Genomic DNA, 14,922 nt, shown 5'->3' on the forward strand with positions numbered 1-14,922 from the left:
TAAATATTATGATTGATATATGATAAAAATAGAGTTTATAATTATTTATATAAAAAAAATTGTTGGTGTTTGTGGTGAATTCTTATGAAAGTAATATAAATGTTGTTTAATTCTATTTCAATAGCCATTTTGGTTTGTCCATTAAAACAGAATATTTTGATATTGGTTTGTCCATTAAAACAGAATATTTGTGGTGAATTCTTATGAAAGTAATATAAATGTTATTTAATTCTATTTCGATAGTCATTTTGGTTTGTCCATTAAAACAAAATATTTTGATATTTCATACTATCGTTTTGGCCCTTTTGGGGTTACTCTATACATACAAAATAATTATATCTAATTCTTCATCAGATAGTGTTCTACCATATCATGTATTTATTCACAATCATAATATAATACACATTCTTAATAACATCATTATAAAAATAAATTAAGGAAATACGTTATTAATGAAAAATAAAAGAAAAAGGAAACAAGTCATACTTGAGTTAAGTAATGAAAAAAAAATAGTTAAAAAAAATGAAATAAAGCTTTGTTCAAATTCCAACTGAAATGATGGTACTGATAAGAATTTAGCATAATGGGACCAAATTAAATGGTATAAGGAGTGATGCCTTTTGGTTAACTAATTAAAATGAAAATTTTCAGTCGAAATAAAATGAATTTGATAGCAATGAGTGATATTGCTCCCATTATATTCTGCCACCATAATAAATTGCAAGAAAGATTGCGCAAATAATTTTTCTCCTAGCATTACTCTCTCTAAGAATATCTCCACATTCATTCTTCTCAACAACAAAATATATATATATATATCTCCACATTCATGATAGGTAAAATTGAGAACTTACGTAGAATTGGTAGACGTGTCTCTTAGATTAAAGGTCTATGAAGGAATTGAGAATTGTAAGATCTTGTTTTTCATTAAAAAAATAAAGTGATGAATCTTCTTAAAAGAAAATAAGAATGATAATCCACAATAAATCAAATATATTTTATATAGAGATAAAAGTATATGTCATAAAATAACATCTTTGAAAACATGAATTTAATAAAATAAAAAATTTAATTTAATTAATCATTAAATTGTGTGTGTGTGTATAAAAAGGATATTTGAAAGTATGAGGGCCTTATTTTAGGTATTCAATCAAAATTGGGGCTGTGAAACCGACAAGTTTTTGAATAAAAATGAATAACAAAGTCAAAAAATGCAAAAGAGAGGTTCCACCGAGATTTGAACTCGGGTTACTGGATTCAGAGTCCAATGTCCTGACCACTAGACCATGGAACCTTGTTGCTCTCTTTCGTAATTTAAAATTATATATCTTGTTCCATGGAGCCCATGCATCAGAAACTTTTTAGTCGATTACTCTACCGTTGATGGGCAGCATTGATATTTGAAACTTTGTTGTCTTCTTTCTCACTCTAGAAAGAAAGAGGATTGATTGATCAACCAGATCACTTGTCATCCAAGTTTGTATTAGTAAACTAAAGACTACGTGAAGATATTGCAACAAAGCCATTCAAGCATCTCTAGTCTATACTTTCTTACAAAACCAATCCCTATTATGTACAAATCATGTAGTTTCCGAAAGCAGAGTTGCACAATTCCTTTTGGTTATTTCCACCACATATGGTTCATTTCCAGTTCTACTTCTACATATTATCCCTGAATCCACTTTCTTTCCTCCTAATTTAGTTTGAAAATTTGTTATTTGGAACTTCCAGTAATTTAATCCATGTGAAACTCTTTAACACTCATTCCCATCCCACTCGAATTTTTTAATGTAAATAGCTCTAGCAAATGGTAAAACCAAAAATAAACTAAAGATTAAGAGGGAAAAAAAAAGGACCTCTTTACCACGAAACAACCAAAACTGAGGTTGGCAAAACTAATAAGGATAATCCAAAGAAATCATAATGAAATTTCATGCAAGTTGCTCCAGCTAGCAAATATCACCACTATTTTTTTTTTTTTTTTTTTTTGGTGACTAGTATTTAATATCTCATTGGTATCATCTCTTTTGTTATGCATGCACAAGCTGTTGCTCCACGTCTCCATCAATGGTCATCACGGAGCTGTGATGATGCACCATATACCACCGTCCGTTATGGAACTCAAAGGTATTAGTTACATTGAATGGCCCGGAATCCATGTCAACGAAGGTTTTCATGGAAACCCAAGCCATTTCTGACATAACCCGAGCCCGTACATCTCGAACTTGAAAGTTGACACCTTGCTCCCAAGTAAATGCAAGCTGCCAACTCTGTATTACAGCATTATACCTGAAGGAGGAAACAAAAATGACTCAGCTCCTGTTTAATTCCAATCAAATGTAGAAAAGCAAACTCAACAGTAGAGATCAGATAAAAAGTTGAAATCCCAGCAAGCCCTACAGCTTTTGCAAGTATGAAAACTTAAGAGCATATAACTATGCATTTCTTTGTTGAAAGCCAGTGCCTGGGTCAGGTAGATAACATGCTATGATGTTCTTACTTGTGCAAGAAATAATTATAAAATATCCAATGCTAGAACTCCACCTTACCCTTCTCTCAGTTATTTAGAAGTTTAGAACAGAAAGGACTGTCTCAAGATCCCATCTAATTAACATTCTATATCCAGTGCTCAAATATTTCTGATGTTTCCACCATTAAAAGAAAGCATTCTGCTTTTAAAGAACTCTCTTATATACTTGACTTCAATAAATAGGTCAAGAATCTCTAACTATAAAATTATTAGAAACGTTAAAAAATTTAAATGTCCATCAGATTCAGTTAACTTAGGGAAGCAGAGCCAGAAAACATGGAATTTCAAACCAAGCAAACATATAGCAGCTTAATGAGAACTGCCATAATGCTACAAATTGACCTTTTCCCTTTCACAACTATGGATCAGCCTGTTGCTTCACCAACAAACTAAATGCTGCACATGCTAGAAGTCTATGAGATGCAACTCTGAAGATGAACAAATTATAGCAAGTGGCAGAAATAATCCCAATCAGAATCACATAAGCAAACAAACACACACACACGCACATATATATATATATATATATATAAAACCATATACGTGTATGAATTTGCATGCATATGCACATGGAATGCATCTAAGCATACATTCTACATAACAAACACACGAAAGTAGTTCAGTATGATATATATACATGGGCAACCTTTCCTCAAGTGTAATCTTTGACACACATGTGAAGGGTATTTTTGTGGCTCATCCACTTCTACTAGGCCAAATCCTACATGAACACCATGTCAGATCTCAGCTAGTGAAAGCATCAGTCAATTAGAACCAGGCATTTCTGGACTCAACCAAGTAGAATCATGCTAACTTACTCACTACATAGCTATAGCATGGTTGCAGCAACCCAGGTACAAGAGGTACACGGTGCATACTTCCCAACAATACCCCCCCCCCCCCCACCCCGCAGCCCCCCTCTCTCCCTTTTCATCCCAGCAACATAATACATACACACATACATATTGGTAAGAGAGAGTGAGTTATGCAAAATTACAGTAAAAAAAATTATCATGATTGAAACAATGTCACAATTTTACTGCAAGCAACTTATAGGCTAGGCTACTTGGAAAAACATATTTGAAATTTTATATTTCTGCAATCAAAGTATAATGCAACATAAGCTTTAGATAAACCATATTTTTGTAAGAAAATCTAAAAAACATCATACCCTGAAAAGAGTTCTCCTGATGCATGAACACACTTCACAAAATCTGCATTTAGCCAAAAACGACTCATTGCTGGAAGAGACCTTTCTCTAATGATGTTGAAGAATTCAGTATTAATATTCACAATGGCTCTTGTAGCAGCATAGTACGCCTTCCACCCATTGGCTGGTGTCACACTATCCTGTTCCCATGTGAAGTCCTAAAAGAGAATTTGAGAAACAAGAAGTTCATTGATACATCCAAAACACAGATAGTGATCAGTAGATAAAACAGCAGGTCTGCTGGTGACACATACATGACATCCAAAATAAAATAAAATAAATAAACCTAGCAAACATGAGGAACATGCCCCCCTGAAAAGATGTATCTAACACAGCCAACCACTGTTGTCAGATACAAAGACAATGCTCTGAATTCCTAAAATTCCAAAAATAGTAATCAGAATACACGGTCTTGCATACAAGCATAATACAGAAACGTAGAGACAAAAATAAACTAAAACAGACATCAATATCAAATCCAGATGGCATGATCCGGACACATTCCCCTCCACATGCAGATTTCAAAACCCCAAAATTTCAAATGCCATTTCCTTAATTTTCTTCTTAGGACACCGAGATAATTTGAGCTAAAACTGACAGATAAGACCTGTAGGTGAGACAAAGAAGAAAACACTAAAAAGGAAACCCACTATAATTACAAGTTAAACAGCTTTCTTGACAATAATAGGATATACTTTTTAACAATTTGTCCTTCCAAAGTTCTTATTTATAGGTTGGAATAACACCCCCACCCTACCCCCCAAAAGCTTTCAACACTACGTTTCCCCAAGTCAACAAACCCACAATGTGGCTGCAAAACCAAGAAAAAACTGGAAGGAAAGAAACTTTGGTTTCTTATAAATTTTATAACTTAGTGGAAACTCCAATTAAACAAAAAAAAGTACTAACCCCAATTTTATCTCTATTTGATCTCGCCAGTAGCAGGTGATCCCAAAATAGCCTAATCTAATCATATAACACCTCAAACAACACCACATACCCAATCCTAACCCCAATTTTATCTCTAGGTGATCTGACCAGTAGCAGGTGATCTCAAAACAGCCTAAACTCATCATACAATACCTCAAACAACACCCCAAACCCAATCCTAACCCCAATTTTATCTCTATTTGATCTCACCAGTAGCAGATGATCTCAAAATAGCTTAAACTCCTCATACAACACCTCAAACGACACCACAAACTTAATCCACATTCCAACTCTACAAAACACAACAATATATGCTAGTGGGTTCCAATAATTTTTTTTTTTTTTTACTTCTAACTTATAAGTTTCACATGCATTGAATAGGTTTTGAAGCCCAATCTAACCAAAGATATTAGTGGTTCGGTTAAAATCTTCTAGAGCTCTTATAGTAACTCCATCATGAATGTCCTAAAATCCTATCCATCCATTTTAAAATAAGTGGATTGAATTTTACCACATCATCAAAATTTAAATAAAGGTTAAAAATCACCAATTTGGTATCTATTTAAATTTTTGATAAGTTGAAAAATCCAATCCATTCATTTCAAATTGAATGCATAGGATTTTAGAAACTCTAAGATAGAGTTACCCTCAGAACTCTTGAGGATCTTAACCCAATGTTCTCAACTCAATTGTGCAAAAAAAAAAAATTACTCCTCAACACACCCAACTATCCTTAATCAACGGTGCAATACTCATTACAGTTGCAATTACTGCCAATTCCATGCATTCTCATCATTCAACAAGATTAGTAATTCCTAATTCCCATTTCCCAAACAACGCAACACTCCACATAATGACAATTACTTCTTACCATGCAATATCACCATTCAAGTTCAAACACATTAGTAGTAATAGCCATATGAGTAAATTCCCAACAAAGCTATGTTCCATACAATCACATTTACAATTACAATTACCGCTTTCCACAATGATTTATCATTGTTTCAACAAAATTACTAATTGCTAAATTCCCAACAATGTAATGCTCCATAGCATGTAAAAATTTACCGAATTTCCTAAAATGAGTAAAATCCCAACAATACTTTGCTCCTTAAAATCACAATTACCACTTTTTCCATGCATTACTGTCGTTTTAAATTACTAGTTGCTAAATTCCCAACAATGCAATACTCAATTATCAGTATTCAACAATAATGCTAGATACCCAAATGAGTAATTTGAATTTCCAACAATGCCATGCTCCTTAATCTCAATTACAATCACAATTACACTCAAAAATTTAGAAATTTACCTTGTGATAAAGTGCTTTCCAAGCGTTGTCGTCGTTGGCAGCTTTTCGCATAAGCGAATTCGTCATCGAGAGGCGGCAGAGGCTGGGATAGTCCAAGTAACTGAGCGCGTGAGTGGTAATCTCCGGCACGAGTTGCTCCATCATCGACGCGCCGGTCTGTCTCTCCGCCGCAATAACCGCCGCGGAATTCACCTTCTCCACCATCTCCGGCGAAGTGCACTTGCAAACGCAATCACAACCCCCACCACCTCCGCCGCCCTTCTTGTTCGCCGACGCGGCGAAATCGCAGCCGTCCACGACCGATTTAGAAGCTTTGGAAGAAATCGATCGGACGGTGGTGAAGGCGAAGAGAGTGAGTAGCAAACAGAGAGCAGTGACTATTGTGGGCACAAAGAACGGTTGAGACGAGAGGACCGTAGTGAAACTAGAGGCAATCTCCATTCATGCGACATCAAAGCTTCTTCGGAGAAAAACATGAAAAACAAACCACCACCAAACCCTAAAGTTCCGTACGTTCGATTTTTTGAATAATTTAGTATTTATCGAGGATTCTAAATTTTTTTTTTTTTTTTTTTTTGCTGTTTGAGATGAAACACAAAAATCGATTTGCAGACTAGGATTTTGGGGGGAGAAGAAGAAGACAACAAGGACGGTGGTTTTTTTTTTTTTTTTTTTGTTTGGGTGAGAAATCAAAAAAACCTTGAAGGTGGACCTATAGGAGTAAGTAATTCCGGTTTTTCTTGTTTTTAGGATGCTTTTGTATTTTTGATTTCTTCACATGTTGACTAACTTCCATTAAACGACTGGTCGTTTACAGCACATCTTTGAAATATTATTGGAAAATATACCTTAGAAAAATAATTAAAATATTTATTTATTATGTTATTAAAATGACAACAACTTTATTAAAAAAAAAAAATTCATCAACAATAATCATTGTCACGTTAATTGGTAACTTTTTTGCACTAAAATTTATAGTAATTAGAGCATTACCATTTGGGTGTTTAAATCACCTAAATTGCTATTTTAGAACACCAATTTAAAAAATAAAAGAAGATAATCAAAAGAAACCCTGCTACCTGCCACATCCAATCTCTCATATTTAAAATTTTTTTGCAACATGCTATAGTGAACTCTACTCACCTCTCTCTCTCTCTCTCTCTCTCTCTCTCTCTCTTAAGTGGTGTTGTGATGGTGGTGTGGGTCGTAGTAGTGTGGAATTTGGGTTTTGGGTTTGATAGTTGTGGCGGCGATGGGTTGTGGCTATTGTGCTATGATGAAGAGATAGAGATGAAGAGGAAGAGAGAGACATCGCCATGGTGAAGAGAGTGACAATGAGGAAGAGAGAGAAAGAGAGTGAAATAAATAAATAGCGTTAGGTGTAATGTGAAAATAAAGAAATAGGGATGTAAGGTGAGTTTAAAAGTAGATTGTTAAAATAGACAAAGTAGTTTTTTAGAGTATAAAATGAGTATTTTTTAAGAAATTTGGATGCTAATGCTTTAACTATTATATATTCCTTCAAGAGCCCAAAACTCATCTTAGGGCAATATCACTTGTAAAGTAAATAAAGTAATTCTAATCTTACTTGTAGTCTATATATATATATATATATATATATATATATATATATAAAAGGAATAAGTTAATGAATGCCTTAAGAACATTGATTTAGAAACTATTTTTAGAAACTTTTTATGAGAAAAAGAAAAAAAAAAAGGCTAACTTTTTCTTACAATTTTTTATATTTCCCACGAAAGTAGTATTAGAACTTTCCTAAAATAGTTCATTAACAAATGTTCTAAGGGCACCCCATTAATAAGACCCTATATAAAATTAAAAATCTAAAAAATAACGCACAAAATGTGTTTTTAACATGATTTAACAAATGCTATTTTCTTACATATAACAAAGTGTATTTATAACATTGTTAAAAATTAAAATATTTTTAGAGAAATGTTATGTCCATAACATATTCACAACAAATCCTAATTGGTTGTTATGAGTGAGCAAAAAAGTAATTTAAGTTTGTAGATTCAAATTATAATCAATAACAATTTACCACATATGATTTGTTGTAAAAATATTGTGAAATTGTTATGGACATAACACTTTTCATATTTTTGACTCCTAACCATGAAATAAACATTCATTATTTCTTCTAAAAGGAAAAAAATAACGTCCATATCTCTAATTTTCTAAATGGAAAATTAAAATTAAAAAAAATAATAATAATAATAATAATTGTGGGGACACGAATCTCTGGCGGCCCAACAACGACGATGGGCTCGCGCGTGAAAGATCCCCCACAATAATATTTGTAGAGAGTGGGCTTGAAAGGCCAGCGTTGGGTCACAGGGCGTTGGTATAGGCCGAACTTTAGGTGAACCAAGACAAGAAAAGGCTTTAATCTGGATACTCAGGCCTTACCCCTTTATGACTTGAGGGATTTGGCTCCTCGGATCATGTCCGAGGAGCACTAATGTTTTCTCCGGTTACCCGTCGATGGGTTCTCCATGGTGGAGTGCGTATACTATCCGGGCATTCTCATTCCTGGAGTTTTTCCCAGGAAGTGAGATGGGGGTCCTCCCCCTTTGCTTCGTTACCTAACGTTTTCTTTTATACTAGCCTACGTTCGTTGTCCCTCGTCCACGTGTCGGGTCGATCTTTCCAGGACAGATATCTGTCCCATCAATCTAATCCTGAAATTGTGGGAGATGATCAATAAAGCCTAAGAATCCGACTTTGTTAGGTGCAGTGTCATATCAGTGAGGGGTATTAAGGACAACTTCCCCCAAGATATTTTCTGATCTTTTAAGTTTGCTTGTATTCTACTTTCGTCAATGGGATTTTGGGTCTTCCGAGGACTGAACGGTCCTCGGACGTATCTTCGGGCCACTTTGAGCTCACTATTTTTGGGCTTGGGCCCTGGTCTCCTTCAGTTTGGGGTTTGTAAACTTCCCATAAGCGAGCGGGCCGAACCCACAAACTATTGGACCCCACATTAGCCCCTCAAAACCCTGCTGTCCAACGTCTTGGTTGGAAAGGTGGGTTTTGGTAATACCGAGCCTTTATTGCGGCTCATTTAATTCGGCCCTTGATCAACGTTGGCGACTCTTCACCTCCCCGAGGAATGCGCCGATCTACAAGATGTTTCCCTCGATTTACGCGTGATGCGCTTATTCCGTTTGGTTATCCGTAGCGTGCCTTTAATATCTTCCTTTTACGAGACCTCCCCAATCTAACGGTTACTGATAGCGTGGGGGAACGAAACGGATGCACATTTATTCGCAGATTTCCTTGGGAACCAGAACATGTTACGTACCCTTGTCTTCCTCCCCTATATAAAGAGAGAAGACAAAAGGTGATTCTCTCATATCTGAACTCCTCAGGCTCTTCTCAGAGTTCACTTCTTCCATCTGGTTATTCCTTATACAATAATACATCCACCATAGTAATCCGCCATGAATAAATCCTTCCTTTCCCAGAAACGCCATGCCCTAACAAAGCTTGAGATGGCTCGGTCGGGGCAGGGATGGCGGAGACTCAAGATTTGCCTCCCTCCTCTTTTAGCCAAAATCCGAAGCAGGGACTCGTCACATCCCACTTTCGGTGTGACTGAGTCGAAAATCTCCCTTGTCATCTCCATCCGCTCTCTCATGAGCATACCTAATATGGCTCCCCTTTTCCCTCTTTTGCTCCTTTTACTTTCTTTTCATTGCTTCCCTCTTCTTCTCCTCCTTCCTGCTCATGTCTTCCATCTTCTTTTTCCTTTGCACTCCTCAGCGACAAGAGCTTGCTGAAGTGTTTCCATGTGTTCCAATTCTTCTTCCTTCTCCTTCATCTTTTCTATACAAAGTTCTTCTGATATGAACAGTACTGAGGCAGAGATTTTAGAGAGACTTTGAAGGCGAGTTTAAAGGACACCTGGCGGTTTACTTATCTGTATTACGGATGTGATTACTGCTTCGGCAGTTCATTTTTTGTATAGGCTTGCTTAAGCCCTTCTTTGTACGTTGTAATAATTTCTTTATATTAATAAAAGTTACTGTTATTCTATTTCGCATGTTCTGTTTATATGTTTTAATAAATTTGCAAGTTCTGCTCGGCACAGTAGTATAGCATTTGAACCAATGACAACTAAGGCCAAAATACTTGCTAATAAAAAGATGTCATAATAACTTTAACAAAATTATTATTCGACATAACAATCCGACCAGTGAGGAACGAGATTTACCTTAAAATTAGTCGAGATGGGGACTAAGTGTTCGATAAGGTGTAAGAAGTAGTCATCCGAGGACATGTCTCCTTCCCAATGAACAATTTCCTTAGGCTAACGATCATCAGTTCGTTTCGCCATCTTCTTAACACACTGGCCTTAACTTTTTTCCGTATTTGAGCCGAGAAACTTCTCCATCCGAGCAGTTGATTTTCCAAAAGACCTGAGTCCGAGGACTTAGCAAAGCCTGGGTTTTGTTTAGGACTTATACTTTTTCTTTGAGGTGCTTGGTTTCCCCATAGGCTTGAGTCCGAGGACCATGCAAGTCCTAGGTTCTGTCCAAGACTTATAAGATATATCTTTTTTATGTTCCTGGCTTCCCTCTGGGCTTGAGTCCGAGGACCATGCAAGTCCTAGGTTCTGTCCAAGACTTATAAGATATCTCTTTTTTTTTTGTACTTGGTTTTCCCATAGGCTTGGGTCCGAGGACCATGCAAGTCCTAGGTTCTGTCCAAGACTTATAAGATATCTTTTTTTTTGTACTTGGTTTTACCATAGGCTTGGGTCCGAGGATCATGCAAGTCCTTGGTTCTGTCCAGGACTCTTTGAGTTCAGATTCTCCCTTCCGTCAGGCATTTCATAAGGTGCCGAGCAGGGGTTGTCCTCGGCAACGGCTATTGCTCGGCGTGGGCCACAGCACCTGGGCCTTCACGCAAAGCGGGCCTGGGCCGCGAATCCACTTAGCCCATGAATTAAGAGATATTTCTGCAACCTCTGGCCACGTGGTAGTCTCTGTCGTCACAATGATCGAGGCGCGCCTTTACGAGGCTTCTTTAATCTTAGGGCTGCAGTTGACGTTGGAAGTTGAGCCAGAACCCTTTTGTCTGTAGCGTTCCTTGGGACGCCGCGTGAGTTGACTGCCATCACCTTGTCTTTTCAAATAAATGGGAGGGAGAAAGAGTTGCTTTATATATGCGCACAAATCCTTCAGTTTTCTCCCACATCACAGCTTCCATATCCGGAGCTCTCCTCCCTTAGCATAACATGTTTAAGGCAAGGGTTGGGAAGAAAGAACTTTCTCCGACGCTGATACGCCGTGCCTTCATGAGACTCAGAATAGTACGGTACGGGCACAGGAAGCATAAGTTCAGGAGAGTACTCCATTTCGTCCCGGGGGGAAAGGGGTCTCTCCCTCTTTCAGTCAAAATCCGAAGCAGGTTCTGTTCATGCCAGAATTTTGGTATGTCAGAAGAAAGGTTTTCCGCCATCAGCGCCTCTGCTTTGCGGCAAGCGTATATTTAGAGAAAGCCCCTCAGCCTCCAACTCCCTGCACCTTTCCTTCAACGGTGTCAGGCTCAAGTTGGGTCTCTTTTGCTGTTTGAGTTGTGGGCATGTGAAAGCATTGAGGAAGAACAAGGTCTTGGGGCTGTAGCCAACCTCTCCTCTGACCTACTTCCTCAGCTTCATTTTATTCTCTTGTATCTTCCTTTCTTTTCGGTTATGTAATGAGCTTTGACGCAAACTGATTCCAGCTTTTCATTGTACGCTGTACTATTTCTTTGTTTTAGTGATAATGGAAATTTCTTCACTTGTTTTGGATGCTGTTCCTTTGACTACACTACTCTGTGAGTGAGTGTGCCCCATGCGTGTGTTTCTTTCAGAATATTTAGAGCAAAATAGCTTGAAACATATTTTAACTAACTCCACTTTAACAATACTACCAGGCATTATATCGATAATTCATAGTAAATCAGACTTAGGAAACTAACCGGGATAACAGTCGAATATTCTGTGATAAGCATGTGAATACCGTCTAAGGCTGATAATCTCTAAATAATCCATCCGAGCAATCGACTGGGAAGTAGGGGACTCCGACGGTGCTTTTGTGTACTTGGTTTCCCCATAGGCTTGAGTCCGAGGATCATACAAGGCCTAGGTTCCGTCCAAAACTTACGGTTTTTATTTTGTGTACTTGGTTTCCCCATAGGCTTGGGTCCGAGGACCATGCAAGGCCTTGGTTCTGTCCAAAACTTGTAAGATCTCTTTTTTGTACTTGGTTTCCCCATAGGCTTGGGTCCTAGGACCATGCAAGGCTTTGGTTCTGTCCAAAACTTGTAAGATCTCTTTTTTGTACTTGGTTTCCCCATAGGCTTGGGTCCGAGGACCATGCAAGGCCTTGGTTCTGTCCAAAACTTTTAAGATTTCCTGTTTGTACTTGGTTTCCCCATAGGCTTGGGTCCGAGGACCATGCAAGGCCTTGGTTCTGTCCAAAACTTGTAAGATCTCTTTTTTGTACTTGGTTTCCCCATAGGCTTGGGTCCGAGGACCATGCAAGGCTTTGGTTCTGTCCAAAACTTGTAAGATCTCTTTTTTGTACTTGGTTTCCCTATAGGCTTGGGTCCGAGGACCATGCAAGGCCTTGGTTCTGTCCAAAACTTTTAAGATTTCCTGTTTGTACTTGGTTTCCCCATAGGCTTGGGTTCGAGGACCATGCAAGGCCTTGGTTCTGTCCAAAACTTGTAAGATTTCTGGTTTGTACTTGGTTTCCCCATAGGCTTGGGTCCGAGGACCATGCAAGGCCTTGGTTCTGTCCAAAACTTGTAGGATTTCTGGTTTGTACTTGGTTTCCCCATAGGCTTGGGTCCGGGGACCATGCAAGGCCTTGGTTCTGTCCAAAACTTTTAAGATTTCCTGTTTGTACTTGGTTTCCCCATAGGCTTGGGTCCGAGGACCATGCAAGGCCTTGGTTCTGTCCAAAACTTGTAAGATCTCTTTTTTGTACTTGGTTTCCCCATAGGCTTGGGTCCGAGGACCATGCAAGGCCTTGGTTCTGTCCAAAACTTTTAAGATTTCCTGTTTGTACTTGGTTTCCCCATAGGCTTGGGTCCGAGGACCATGCAAGGCCTTGGTTCTGTCCAAAACTTGTAAGATCTCTTTTTTGTACTTGGTTTCCCCATAGGCTTGGGTCCGAGGACCATGCAAGGCCTTGGTTCTGTCCAAAACTTTTAAGATTTCCTGTTTGTACTTGGTTTCCCCATAGGCTTGGGTCCGAGGACCATGCAAGGTCTTGGTTCTGTCCAAAACTTGTAAGATCTCTTTTTTGTACTTGGTTTCCCCATAGGCTTGGGTCCGAGGACCATGCAAGGCCTTGGTTCTGTCCAAAACTTTTAAGATCTCTTTTTTGTACTTGGTTTCCCCATAGGCTTAGATCCGAGGACCATGCAAGGCCTTGGTTCTGTCCAAAACTTTTAAGATTTCCTTTTTTTTTCTAGTAGTCTTTTCTCTATACTTATTTATTTTTCACAGGTTAGCCCCCAGGCCAGGGAGGGGAGAGCTGGTTTGAGTCCGGAAGCCCCTAGAGCTGCCCGCGCCGTTAGCAGTGTAAGGCGTAGCCCCTAGCAGAAGCTTATGGCGGAGCAACAGCTGCACGTCGCCGGAGGTGGGAAAAACTCGTGAATCTCTGCTTGCGAGAGAGCTGACTCATGCGCCACCCGTGCCAACGCGCAAGCCTTCCCACAGACGGCGCCAATTGTGGGGACACGAATCTCTGGCGGCCCAACAACGACGATGGGCTCGCGCGTGAAAGATCCCCCACAATAATATTTGTAGAGAGTGGGCTTGAAAGGCCAGCGTTGGGTCACAGGGCGTTGGTATAGGCCGGACTTTAGGTGAACCAAGACAAGAAAAGGCTTTAATCTGGATACTCAGGCCTTACCCCTTTATGACTTGAGGGATTTGGCTCCTCGGATCATGTCCGAGGAGCACTAATGTTTTCTCCGGTTACCCGTCGATGGGTTCTCCATGGTGGAGTGCGTATACTATCCGGGCATTCTCATTCCTGGAGTTTTTCCCAGGAAGTGAGATGGGGGTCCTCTCCCTTTGCTTCGTTACCTAACGTTTTCTTTTATACTAGCCTACGTTCGTTGTCCCTCGTCCACGTGTAGGGTCGATCTTTCCAGGACAGATATCTGTCCCATCAATCTAATCCCGAAATTGTGGGAGATGATCAATAAAGCCTAAGAATCCGGCTTTGTTAGGTGCAGTGTCATATCAGTGAGGGGTATTAAGGACAACTTCCCCCAAGATATTTTCTGATCTTTTAAGTTTGCTTGTATTCTACTTTCGTCAATGGGATTTTGGGTCTTCCGAGGACTGAGCGGTCCTCGGACGTATCTTCGGGCCACTTTGAGCTCACTATTTTTGGGCTTGGGCCCTGGTCTCCTTCAGTTTGGGGTTTGTAAACTTCCCATAAGCGAGCGGGCCGAACCCACAAACTATTGGACCCCACAATAATAATAATAAATATTTTTATTAAAAATATTTTTTTATACAAAATAGAAATTCTACCCTTGCCCAAAAATATTTACTTATATATTTCTATGATTTGCCATTATGGTATAAGGGTAATTAAAGGAAAGAAACAATGCATTCATAATATATAAATGTTTCTATTTTTATAAAGTTCATTAAATATACTTAGAATTAATGAGTTATTTATGGTATAAAAGTAATTAGATTAGGCTCCACAGGTATAAGTGTTTGTGGAGTGTTGGGGGTAAGAGCCGGGGTTCAAGTCTCCAGGAGGGAGCTTCACACACATATACACTTAGATTAGGTTAGAGTAGAATTCTATCTTGTATAAAAAAAAAAAATTTTGATGCATAAGTCATCTAAATAAACGTGTTACATGTTTTTAGTAAAAAATTGAGGGGAGCTATTAT

The 14,922-nt window shown here is 38.5% G+C and overlaps 1 protein-coding gene and 1 non-coding gene across 2 annotated transcripts; both read right to left on the minus strand.

Annotated features, from left to right (window-relative positions):
* Positions 1-1,222: 1,222 nt before the first annotated feature.
* TRNAQ-CUG (transfer RNA glutamine (anticodon CUG)) lies at positions 1,223-1,294 on the minus strand. The gene has a single exon. It is a non-coding gene; the product is annotated as a tRNA-Gln (tRNA).
* A 540-nt stretch (positions 1,295-1,834) lies between these two features.
* LOC126713291 (F-box protein SKIP8) lies at positions 1,835-6,673 on the minus strand. The gene is made up of 3 exons (XM_050413011.1): positions 5,983-6,673; positions 3,702-3,898; positions 1,835-2,289 (listed from the first exon to the last, which is right to left on the minus strand). Exons 1-3 carry the CDS (start codon positions 6,421-6,423, stop codon positions 2,031-2,033), a joined length of 897 nt encoding a protein of 298 aa, XP_050268968.1. The 5' UTR covers positions 6,424-6,673; the 3' UTR covers positions 1,835-2,030.
* Positions 6,674-14,922: the final 8,249 nt, after the last annotated feature.

Source organism: Quercus robur, chromosome 2 (genome assembly GCF_932294415.1).
Source record: "Quercus robur chromosome 2, dhQueRobu3.1, whole genome shotgun sequence".
Classification (NCBI taxonomy): domain Eukaryota; kingdom Viridiplantae; phylum Streptophyta; class Magnoliopsida; order Fagales; family Fagaceae; genus Quercus; species Quercus robur.

Excerpts from the sequence above, each read along its gene's own strand:
- LOC126713291 (XM_050413011.1), bottom strand. The coding sequence starts at position 6,423 with ATGGAGATTGCCTCTAGTTTCACTACGGTCCTCTCGTCTCAACCGTTC. Across the intron at positions 3,899-5,982 it reads GGAAAGCACTTTATCACAAG|GACTTCACATGGGAACAGGA; the intron begins GTAAATTTCTAA and ends ATTCTCTTTTAG. Across the intron at positions 2,290-3,701 it reads TCAGGAGAACTCTTTTCAGG|GTATAATGCTGTAATACAGA; the intron begins GTATGATGTTTT and ends TTCCTCCTTCAG.